The sequence below is a fragment of the Pan troglodytes genome, chromosome 9 (genome assembly GCF_028858775.2).
Source record: "Pan troglodytes isolate AG18354 chromosome 9, NHGRI_mPanTro3-v2.0_pri, whole genome shotgun sequence".
NCBI classification, from domain to species: domain Eukaryota; kingdom Metazoa; phylum Chordata; class Mammalia; order Primates; family Hominidae; genus Pan; species Pan troglodytes.
Genome location: NC_072407.2, coordinates 24684036 through 24696822, shown reverse-complemented (window position 1 = coordinate 24696822; position 12787 = coordinate 24684036). Strand labels below are relative to the sequence as shown.

Sequence of the window (12787 nt, the reverse complement as noted above, 5' to 3'; positions counted from 1 at the left end):
CTGAAAACACTTTCTCTTTGGCTGCAGGCTGCTCAGAGGTGACATGAGCAAAGACCACATTTCAAAACTACTTGGCCTTTCTGGGCAATTAAAGCAAAATCTGGGAAAGATAGGAAGCTTCACTTTCACAAATCCTAGGGCCACTTTGTGGGGAAATGATTATCAAGGCAGAATCACCCATACCTTTGCTCCCAGCCTGGAAGTTTTCTGCTTGATACCCAGTGTGAAAGAGAAGGAAATGCTCCTCTGTTGGCCTTGGCCTTTTGGCCCTGCAAAACACCTGCCACACAGCACGTCCTCTCTTGAGTCATCTGCCTCAAAGAAGCATGTCCCAACTCAAATCCAGGTGCAACAACAGTAGTATGATCTTGCCATCTCATCTTACATTGAGCAACAGTTATTGTGCTAGCCTCTGGGAAGAGGACAATGACCTACAGCCAAGCGAACAAAGAGAAAAGAAAATCTTACTTTTAGGCATGGGAAAACCATGCTGAGAGCAAAGGTGGACAGGAAGCACTGAGAGACACGTAGATGAGGAAACAAGAACTTAATTAAAGGAAAACTCAACTCCAATGCAACATTACCATAAAAACAACCCAAGTCCTATCCATTTAAAGGTCATCATGTTAAACTCTTTTTAAAGTGCTGCTTACTGAAATACAAGTTGATTACATTTCTTACATATTAAAAACACATTGCAAATTTCAAAGACATTGAGGTCATCATGATTTTGCATTGATCACAGACCTCATGCAATACATAAATATAAAGGAAAAAGAAACAATAAAACAGAACTAGACACATTTGTACCTGATAAGCACAGTCCTAAAGATAATAAAAGTTACTAATATGCAAGACATTTGCATAAGAAGTCACAACACCACTTGTTAAGAAATATACATTTTTTTTCTCCTCTAAGGATATGACAGGATTACTGTTTTTCACATATGGCTTTTTTTCTCTGAATGAGTTTCTGGCATTTGTTGGTGTTATGAAATAATCTCACGAGTGGAAAATGCTCCACCATTCTACACAGTGAACCAATGAAAGTCTTTCCTCAGCTACTTGGTTTTTTCCCCCACTTTGAAGGGAAGTTTTCAGGTGCCAGTTTCTAACAATGTTATTCATTTTATTTTTATCATTTTTTTCTTCCAATTGACTGTACATTTTAATATCATGGAAACAATCCATTAGACAAGCTAAACTTACAAGGTAACCATTTCCAGGTAAATTTGGAACTATTCACCTAAGCGTGTCCCTTTAAACAAAGGGAAATAAATCTTGGAAATTATAGTGAAGTGGGGTGGGGGGAAACAGCTGCTCAGGGAGCAGCTACTGCATCTTACCTGGACAAATCATAATTAACACAAATGTAAATGCCCCCAAATCCAAAACATGCAGCTACTGATGAGGTCTCCATTCTCACAATTAAGTTAACTTTCAGTTTGTACAAAACAAACCTGGCAGCATCTGTGGGAGCCCCCCACCCCCACCTTCTTTTAATCACAAAAGCAATAATTAGCAGAAATTGGGTTGGCGTCCAGCATCAGACTCCAACCATTGGCTCAATCAGAGTTTTAGCCAAGAGGCAACAGGAGAGCCAAAAACCATTCATCCTGACACAAACATACCAGTCCCATGAGAGAATGCTAATTGATTTAAGCTCTCTTTCTCAACCTTCAAATTGGAAAGCCTGCAGATAATTTCCAGGCCTAAGTTATTCCTCCTGGCTCCTCTCACTCTACCAGGTATCAGTTGGAGAGGCTCATTTTTGGTATCATTGTGCGACATCTGCTGCAGTAATTGGGGGCTTCTCATCAATATGGCTTTCTTAGAGAAACCTGTGTTCATGGCAGACAGGTGAGGCCACAGCTCAGCTTCCTAAAGCTAAGTTTAGGGGAAGCTCAGGGTTTAGTCTTTGTGATAGACTCAAGCAAGTTCGAGCTTTGGGAGACAAGTGGGGAAAGGAGGAGAAGGAGAGGGGAGAACAAATATACACTCAGACAAAAGACATGAAAATCTAAAGTTCAAAACCCATCTTTGTTTCCTTTTCTAAAACCTTTCACAAGCTACTCTTAAAAACTGGAAGTTCATATTGATGTTGGCAAATGGCAATGATACTTGCCCTAGAAAAGGGAGAGCTCAGTAAAATGAGTTGAGACTTTTTTTAACAAATGAAATCTTTTTTAAAAAAAAAAAGTACATTAAAGTCTGTTGTTGGGTTTCATTGCTGTTAAACAGGATGAAAATGTCACAACAATATACAAGATTTGAACTGAAAAACTTTGCCTGAGACCCTGTACTATGAAGATAAATGAAGAAAATGATTGAAATGATCTCCCCTAAAGGAAACAATTTTAGGTTTAGATATTATTACTGTAAGGGAAAATAAAATCCCCAGACTACACTATACTAAACTCACCATCTCTACAGAATTCATAAGATATTTATAAGGACAGAAAACAACACTACAAGTACACACTACATGAACACATGTCACATTTTAAAAATTTCATATATGCATGTTCAGGATACAAGAAGATAATAAAGTTTACACTTCGCCAATTTCTGCAGACATATGATCAGCTCTCATTAGAGTGCCGTTAAAATGAGTACTGTGAACAGGGAACTCTTAAAATTGAATTGGCTAAATGTAGTCTTAAAAGCTATAGTCTTAATTGGCTCACTCGCTACTTACCTAAGCTGTATTTATCTGAAAGTTCTATAAATACCATGTCCTAAAATGTACTACCAGTGCAGTGAATATTGTGGTTGCTTTCTATTAAACTCTCCATTTCTTTGATTTCTCTATGACCACAATTGGCATTTACTGTGAATGAAAAAGAGTAAAAATTAAGAAGTTATCTGTCTTTTAAGAGCATGTGTCCTATATATATAATATATAGACAGAACCAGGGTAAGTCTTGTTTTCCCAGAGGTCAAAAGACAAGGTGTCTACAGCTTATAGAAAGACATTTAGAGAAGAAACACAGGATCATGACATTGAACCACGGTGCTAAATATCATGTAGAAACGAGCATGGAGCTCTACTATGAACGTACAAAATGAGGCACAACTTATATGATGGCTTCTTGGGCAGAGGTGGACGAAATGACCAAAAGAACTCACAAATGTGGTTATTTAAAACAAAAAAAGACAGTTGAGGGAAGAAAACTGACAGTTCAATCAAAGTCACAATGTGTAGACTGTAGCATCTGAGTTAGTGGTAACTGGAGATTGCTGATCCAAATGAAGGAAACAGATCCCCAGTGGTGACTGGAAATATAAACTTAACCACCTCAGTGGTGTCCAAATTGAATGGTCTTGTCTTACATCCAAAACATTTTCTGACCACTGCTAACTCTCTGAAAAAAAAAAACCTGTCTTGAACTTTGTGTGACTGAACAAGATCACCACATTGCTCAGTTCTGTTCAAGTCCAAATTAAGTCTTGTAATTCGGCCACTCTATACGTGCCTTACTGGCACCCCCCATGCCATCACACAGTGGATACCTCTCTATTGACCAAACCACGCATACCTACCAGCGCTCACCTAACTGATCCTCCTCTGCAGGGTAAAACGTGTGGTCAGGGGACCAACCTGACCAGAAACAGTCACCATGGGCACAGGCAAACAGCGCTTCAGGTGGTCTATGTAGCTCTTTACTACAGCATGCGACACTATGCCTACTTTTCTACATAATCACTCTCATGCGTGGATGTGAACCAAGATGTAGGAAGAAAGATGAAGAAAAATGGGAGGAGAGCTATGGAAAACATTAGGAGGAGGCAGAGAGGAAAAACAGGATCAAGTCTGGACCATCCCACACCACTGGACTAGCACTGAGTGCCCAGTTCCAAATCCTTCACTGGCAGTTTGAGTCCCAAGGAAGAGGTTCCCAAGGGGTCGATCATGTTCTTGTAACGCTCCCCACGGTGTTGAGCTAAGAATGGGCCCCAGTCCGGCTGTGGCGAGCACACCAACTTCAGCCTCTGCAAAGAAGCCAAAGACAGACATGGTCACAGAAGTAGTGCACCTTCCTCACCTGGGGACGACCCATCCATCCCCAAACTGCTTATGACCACTTTGACCAGAGTCCTTGCTTGAGACAAGAGGCCCTCTACCAAGAGAGGCAGTTAGGAAGATAAGCGTTCATTAATTAACTAGGCCAGAGACATTAAAGAGGACACTTAGTTTGGTTCACTTGAAATTATTTACATCACCCTGCAAGCAATATTGCAATTGCTCTGTGTTTGCCTTGCACAAGATTAATAGAGGATAAAGGGCCCAGATTTTAATTATACATTTTTTCCCTCCAGATGAAGAGAATCCACAAGCTTCTCTCTTCACTGCCAAACACAGTCTGCAAAAGACATGTGCTTGATTACTTTTGTTCTGTAGTCTCAACAGTGGATTGCTACATCTAAATAATTGCATTTTGTTTAGCATATTTCCCAGAAGGATATAAATGACCGGAGGAAAAAAAAAATCCAACCCCAAAGATACATAGCCAAGAGTGAGCAAAGATTTTAATTATCTGTTGACAAAATACACGCTTCTGACTTGGTTCAGCAGTGTGGGTTCTTGCAGGCAAGCTAAAAATAATAGGAATGTCTCTAATCCTTCAGCTGAAATTTTTATGGAAAACATAACTTGACTGGAACATTTTCTAGAAAAAGGAAAGAAAACATATTTCTGACTAAGAGGGAACAATTATATGTTTATTACCTTTTAAAGTGAAGCTGGTACTTAGAGCTGTTAGTTTAATCTCTCCTTAATCATCAGTTTGCAACCTTTGTGTCCCAAATCCACCATAATAAATTTATATAGCCAACTCAATTAGTTTAGAGAATTTTAGCCTAAGACAAAAGTAGCAGAGGCTAAACCAGGTTCTATTCAGAGGGAAAGAGATTTCTGGGTCAGTTGGTGGGGAGGCTTATGTGGGGCAGAAGTGAACCATCTCTGGAAGCCCATGGGGCCAGTCACTTACCTCATTTACCTCAAGGGAATAACAGAATTTCCTGAGGTTGGAAACTAGAATACAGCTGCAGTAAAAAGATTCCTATACCTCCTTTTGCTAATTCTGTCTCTACCGTTAGTCCAATGAAGACAAAAGCTACCTCCCCACCCAGTGGACTTTTGTGTTGTGCACGTACCACATGCCTGATTCCCATCCTCTGTCTCCCCTCCAGAGCCTCAATGGGATAACCCAGAGGCCTGTTCCTTCTTCATTCCTTTTTCAACCCATCAGACCAACAGCAAAGCCCAAACTGTTCTTCTCTGCCTTCTATCACCTGAGTCTAGTCCAATGCTTCGCTAACGATGGGGCTTGTTAAACTGTAGATGCCAGGGTCCCATTTCCCCAAGACTCTGGTTCAGTAGGAGCCTTCTGCCTGGATTCTGATCATATGCATTTCCAACAAGTTCTCAGGCGAGAAGGATGCTGCTGGTCTCAGGAGCAAACCCTAAGTAGCCCTGATTTAGTCCAAAATGCCAGATTCCTGGATCCTCAAGACCGAGGCAGGGCTGAGTGATTCCTAGCACACCTGAGCAAGTGACTCCTCATAAATAACAAAAGCCTGACCACACTTCACTGGTGGCACAAGAGGCAGTCCCCTTCCCATTCACTCAGGAGTGACAGTGGGGATTCTTCACATTAGAGATGGGAATTGGGTCCAGCAAGGGATCAAATGACAAAGAAAGACAAGTCTCACCTCACACCAGCCACGTCCTGAAATTCTCACTACATTCTGTGGGAACAGTGACATTTTAATCAGCTGAGACCCTCAACCATCCCTAACAGAGGCACAACAGGAGGGGGTAGTGATTTTAAGTTTAATGGTAATAGATGTTTGGGAGGAAGAAGGCTTAGACAGTGAGGAGCATCAGGGAAGGGGGAATCTGATGTGTGGTTAAAAACAAAACACTGAGATTTAAACTGTGGATGAGGGGAGAGGAAGAGGAAGCTCCAGGAAAGAGGAGACCCTCCTATCATTTATTCCCCAGAGCTGTCACCACACTGAGGACCAGCATAATAACAGTTCTGCTTGCAGATTGGCTGCCCCTCCATTAGAGGAATCATACATAATAAAAATGGGTTTAACAGAAACGGTGGCAACTGTAATCGCTTCATCACCAAGTCTCCCTCTTGAATAAGTTTACCGAATCTTTTGTTTTTTAACATGCAGAGCTTTTGTGGGCTTTCCCTTGGGAGGAATTGGGAGGGAAAGAAGTAGACACAATTACCTCAATAAATCTTCCAGGGGCCAGATGCATTTTTATCACAAACATAATCGGGATCCAGATGACGGAACAGGCGAGCATTAGCCATCCGAGCACCATGGACCAGTTAGGATAGCGGTAAGAGCCATAGGTCATGGGCTCCCACTGGTAAAAGCTGAAGCAAAGGATAAACTGGAAAGAGAAAAGTGACACACGTGTTAGGGTGGTGGCGTGAATTATTCAAGCACTCAACACTATTAAACCCCTGTTATGAGTTTGATGCTTTTGTCTCTATTATTCTATACCCACGAAAGAGTAGTATTATTATCCATTTTTCAAATGAAGAAACTAAATTTCAAAGAGATGGAAATGATATATTCTGAGCTGCTGACTCTGCATTTGCCAAACCATGGGAGCGGAGCAATATGTGTGCATGTGTATACATACAGACAGGCAGAGAAGACAAGTTTAAAGGATACATACCAAGGTCACAAGTAGGCAGAGGTGGGCAGGGGTGATAGTGGGTGTTTTTAAGGAGTTCTCTGTATTTTCTTTTTCTTTTTTTTTTCTTTTTGAGACAGAGTCTCACTCTGTCACCCAGGCTGGAGTACAATGGCGTGATCTCGGCTACTGCAACCTCCCCCTCCCAGGTTCAAGCGATTCTCCTGCCCCAGCCTCCCAAATAGCTGGGATTACAGATGTATGCCACACACCCAGCTAATTTTTGTATTTTTAGTAGAGACGGTATTTCACCATGTTGGCCAGGCTGATCTCAAACTCCTGACCTCAGGTGATCTGCCCACCTCGGCCTCCTAAAGTACTGGGATTACAGGTGTGAGCCACTGTGCCCAGCCTGTATTTTCTGTAAGGGGTAATAATCAAGCTTTTGCTATAAGAAAGAAACCCAGGCCAGGCGCAGTGGCTCATGCCTGTAATCCCAGCACTTAGGGAGGCTGAGGCGGTGGATCACCTGAGGTCAGGAGTTTGAGACCAGCCTAGCCAACATGGTCAAACCCCATCTCAACTAAAAATATAAAAATTAGCCAGGCATGGTGGCACACGCCTGTAATCCCAGCTACTTGGGAGGCTGAGGCAGGAGAATTGCTTGAACCTGGGAGGCAGAGGCTGCAGTGAGCCGAGATCATGCCACCGTACCCCAGCCTGGGCAATAGGGCGCGTCTTGGTCTCAGGAAAAAGGGAAGGGCATAGGAGGGGTGGGGGAGAGGAGGGGAGGGGAGAGGGCAAGAGGGGTGGGGGGTGGAGGGAAGGGAAGGGGAGGGAGGGGAAACCCATTACGTTTATGTTTTTTTACTTTTAAAAAATTGAATCTACTTTGCTTTCTTCTGGAATGAGGAATGGCCCACATCCAGGAGCTGCCTCTAATGCTGGCTGAGTGAGACCCAGAGTGGTCCCCAGGCAATGACTGAGCTGGAAGCTTGGTCCTATAATAAGCTGTGGGACAAACAGAAGGGATGCACAGCTCCCCTTAAATGACTCAATAAGAACAGGCGTCATCACTAAGTGGTGAGCCGTGAGCCCAGAGACCAGCAGGCTAATCTTGGCCCAACCGCTAATTAGCTGAGGGACCTTTATGTCACAGACTTCCCTGCTATAAAATGGATATATCTCACTCTGTGTATACCACACAGGGATTTTCTGGAAATGATAGTTTGGTATTTACTCGTGAGTCCCCCCTTGATTTTAAGAGAGGTCATGATGTGTTTTCTGCCCATTAACTCCTATCACTGCACACTTGGGCTAGCAACAGCCATGAGAACCCTCTGAAGACTTGGCCAGTGCAGCTAAAGAGAAAGAAAGGAATTCAAGTGCTGAAAATAGAGGCATCTTTAAAAAGTGGAGCCAAGGTTCTAACTTCTCTACTCAAGCCTTTGGGGGAAAATTTCCCTGAAAAGTGTATGGCTCCCTGTATTCACCCTGCCTGCAGCAATATCAGCCTAGAATAATGTACCCATGTAAGTCCTCTCCTCCTCTCCCCACCCCTCTCTTCCTAACTTAAACAACAAAATAACTGCCCAAAAGTGATTGGAAGGAATTTTGCCAGGAAAGATAATATATGAAAGTGTTTTAGAAAAGTGTGAAGTGCTAGATGGATGTAAGGCATCTGTATTACTGCCGCAAAGCCCAGGCAGCTGGGGCAACTGATTATTTCAGTACAATAATAATTCAATATATTGATTCAAAGCAACATGAGCCCAAAGACAACTGTTGGAAAAAAGTCTTCTATGGAAAGAGATGTCTACTCTAGTCCCCTTTTTAAACGTTTGTCCCTAGAGTTATAAGCTTTATTAACCAGAGTATTGGAAGTATGGCCTAATGTAATTATGGTAAGCTGCTCCATTTCATTTACTATATAAATAGCAATACATCTGCTTATGTGCATGCATAACTCAGTAACGTGATCTGACTATGTATACAGTAATTGCATGGAGAAAATTTATAGCTCTATAAATCCATGAAGGCATATATAAAAATGATCAATTTTGTTTTAGGGGCTCCAAAGTAATTTAAACCCATAATCTTAGCCTATTCCAGCACACCACAAATATCCATTTTATAGAAGGGCAAATGGCAAAAAATAAGTGTTGGGCTTGGTCCTCCGACACTCATTTCCAGTTGCACAAATATCATATCAAACTTACCTGGGCAAATTTGTCCTTTGCCATAAATTTCCCTCTGCCAAGTTAACTTTGATGAAACCCTGTCCTTGGCTGGGACTGGCCATGAGAGATAATAATTTAGCCACTGAGTCAGGTACACCCTGACCTTTTTGTGATGGCAGCCAAAGAAGGTGCTGGAGGCAGACTCATCAGTTGACAATGATGATGGAATTGACCCCTTCTCATTGTCCTTACTTCCCAGACAACACAGGAGGGGAATCTGGTTCAGGATATTTTCTGGGACCTCTCCACAACTTTCTGGCATACGATTTATATTAGAAACTAAGTAAAGCACAACATAGTTGAGGAACTTTCTCAAAAAACAGAAAGTCCGTAAAATTCCTCTTCTCTGACATTCTGCTCACAAAAATGATTAGAACTATTTTAATCCAAACTGGCCAAACTCTAATTGAAGATGAAAGTACTAGGTTTTTAGAGATAATATATAGGTATTGGCTTGAAGCTTAGACAGTCCTGGATTCAATTCTTGGCGTTGTCACCTCCAAATCTAGTGGCCTGGGGCAAGTTCCTTGACCTCTCCAAGCCTCAGTGCACACATGTGTAAAATGAGAGAGGAATCACCTAGCAGGCAAAGTGGTCCTAAGCTTTAGAAACAATGCTTATAAAGTGCCTGCCTCATATAGACCACAACAAATAGCAGCGCTGATTATTACTATGTGAAATATTATTCCAGAGTATAATAAAATCCTCTGAAGCACAGTATCTTTTGGGGTGGGAAGAAAAGCCAGAGGGAATCTAGAACATGTTCTAACTTTGATTTTAGCCAAGCATAAACCATGAGTGTTAGGATCCCGGGAAGAGGGCAAGTGCAGTAGAGATGGGAACACCGGAGGCCTGTGAGTCTGTCTGTTCGCAGATGTTCTCTTCCCACCGATTAGGTAAATTCAAGTTCTTCATATACATTCCAGTCCTGAATTCAAGAGATAGAAAGCCTACCCTTTTCAACTCTCATGCCCCAAATCTGGTGGGACTTTTCAGACAAATTGCAGACTCTAAAATATAGGTACAGATGTCAGCTTCAGTATGATGTTCGCGTCAACGCAGAGGGAGATCAATGCTGAACGATTTTTCTGTCTACATTTCTAGCTTTTCAGAAAGAAATTGAGATGTTTTGATTAAAACTCATTTTATGAAGGAAGGGAAGAGAGGGAGGGAAGGAAAGAAGAAAGAAAGAAAAAAATGCACTCCCTCTGCGATTGTACTTTCATCCTGTCTTGGTTGCCTTTAGGGAAACCGGGACCATGTGTAATAGCAAAACAAAGGCCTTAATCTGGTTTCTAGTGCCACCTACTGGGTTTTGTGGGAATTACAGCCAACATCCTCCAGCGTTCCCAAAATTACACCTGTACAAGCCACAGAGGCGGATGGGGAAGGATCTCTGTCAATTGCTGTGTTTGCAGTGCGAAGTGGGGCAAAGCTGGCAGCTTATAGCACAATAACAAAGGTGACAAAATGAGAATGTAAGACCCTGAACTGCAGATTTTCTGAAACGTGAAAGGCTCTGCTCTTTAAGAAGGTGAATGTCAGATGATCCCAAAATGTCATCATCCCACTTGAAGATGACAAGGTAGTTCTCAAAAGCAATAAAAATTAGCATAAAAGTTTAATGCTATATTAGTTGTAGAGCAGCTGTGTTGAACAGTGATTAAGAGCATGAATTCTAGAGGCAGACCGCCTAAGTTCAAATCCAAGCTGTTGATAATTATTAGATGTACAAGGCAAGGCAAGTCACATCAACTCTGGGCTTCCGTTTCCTCATCTGTAAAGTGGAGATAATTATAATGCCAACCTTGAGGAGCTACTGTGAGGGAGAGATGAGGCTATACATAGGAAGCACTGTGAACAAAGCCTACAGCATGGTTAGCACGTGGAAAACGTGGCTGTGATTGTAATCCATTATTAGTACATAAAGCAGACTGATATAATGGGAAATGTGCCATAGGAATTGTTCCATAGGAACATTTATATATATATAGGAACTGATATATATATATAAATATATATAGGAACTGATATGTATATAATAGGAACTATATAATAGGAATTCCTATATAATAGGAATATATATATAACTATATAATAGGAATATATAGTTATATATATATATAACTATATAACTATATAATAGGAATTCCTATATAATAGGAATACCTATATAATAGGAATATATATAACTGATATTATATATATGGGAACTGATATATATATAAATATATATAAATTTATATATATATAGGAACTGATATAATGGGAAATGTGCCATAGGAAATGTTCTCCAAAGACCTTTGCATGAGTCCCAGCTCTGCACCTGACCTGCTAGGCACCTTTAGGCAAGTCTTTTCAACTCTCTGAACTTTAGTTTTCTCATTTGAAAGACAAGACCACCACCCAACCTACCAGCTCCCAGGCTCACACACTGTTCAAATGTAAACAGGCATGCACTATTCAAATGTAAAACACCACATACGTATGCAAGGTGCTGTCTGCACAAGAAAACATGCAAAATCCTTACGGTTAAAATGGTTGGGGTTACAAATGCCCAGCAGACTTTCCAGAAGATGTTAGGCTGGAATCCAATCATCATCTCTATATCTTCACAGAATCTTTGCAAGCCTGCAAACAGACAAGCAGAGAACAGGTATAAGGCACAGTAGCAGGAAGGTGAGGTGGTGGCAGGGCAGGCACTAGAGCCCCTCACTCAAGCACCATTGGCTAGGGCTGGCCCCAGCCCGGTATCAACATGACCTCTATTATGCAGGGAACCATCAGACAAATGACTCGCTGCCAGGAAGATTAAGGCAAATTGAACACTTAAATAGATATTAAATATGCTCTGTGGTGAGGTTCAAAAATGTCAGCCCGCAGTGACATCTAAAAAGCTCAGTTCCAGCCTGGCCCAGGCTCTCAGCATTGCTACAACCTGACATCTCACATGTGCAGCTGTTTTCTGAGGTGCTTAGTGACAACTCTGGCAAAACCAGTGAAGATTGTGGTCAATAAGCAGAGCATATTCTGAAAGCATTGGAATTTAGAGAGAAAATCACTGCACACTGGCTTTTATCCCCCACCCTCCCAAAGCCACTCTTCCAATGAGTCATTTATCTTTGTGCCGTGCAAGATGATAATAGCACACAAAAACCAACGTAAATTCCACGTGTCAATCACCCACTTTGTTGGAACTCAAAGGACTGCTGCCTTCTTGGTCACTCATCAACCTCACTAAAGTAAAAACAGAGGAGATGGTTACTCTCATGGCCCTAGACAACCGCCATCCCTGCACCCTCTTGGTTTAGGAAGGTTTTTAAAACCACTCCTTGAAAGAGAAAGGCATTGAGAAATATTTTAGAATTGGGCAGTTTCTTGCATTCTTTCCCCACCTCATCAGAACTGTGGCCTTCCCAGGACTGTGGGATTAAGATGTTGAATGGACCTATACGGTCTCCAAGTTCAAGCTCCTTCATAGTCAGCAGCTCTGATTTCAACGTGGCCTCAGCTTAAAAACTCATCATTCCGGCCGGGCGTGGTGGCTCATGCCTGTAATCCCAGCACTTTGGGAGGCCAAGGCAGGTGGATCACGAGGTCAGGAGATCGAGAACATCCTGTCTAACATGGTGAAACCCTGTCCCTACTAAAAATACAGAAAAGCTGGGCATCGTGGCGGGCGCCTATAGTCCCAGGTACTTGGGAGGCTGACGCAGGAGAATAGTGTGAAACAAGGAGGCAGAGCTTGTAGTGAGCCGAGATCGTGCCACTGCACTCTAGCCTGGGTGACAGAGCAAGACTCTATCTCAAAAAAAAAAAAAACACTGCATCATTCCTTCATCCTCCATCATTTTCATGAAAAGTGGGTACCTGCAGGTCAAGA

At 42.0% G+C, this 12787-nt stretch overlaps 1 protein-coding gene across 1 annotated transcript in view; it reads right to left on the bottom strand.

Moving 5' to 3' along the window:
- Window positions 1-1127: 1127 nt before the first annotated feature.
- Window positions 1128-12787, bottom strand: part of SLC6A5 (solute carrier family 6 member 5) — a 50251-nt gene continuing 38591 nt past the window's right edge. The window contains exons 11-13 of the mRNA XM_024347011.3: window positions 11435-11535; window positions 6248-6415; window positions 1128-3993 (exon numbers count right to left, since the gene is read on the bottom strand). Coding sequence (XP_024202779.1) covers window positions 3838-3993; window positions 6248-6415; window positions 11435-11535 — 425 coding nt within the window. The 3' untranslated portion in view covers window positions 1128-3837. The remainder of the gene's footprint in view (window positions 3994-6247; window positions 6416-11434; window positions 11536-12787) is intronic.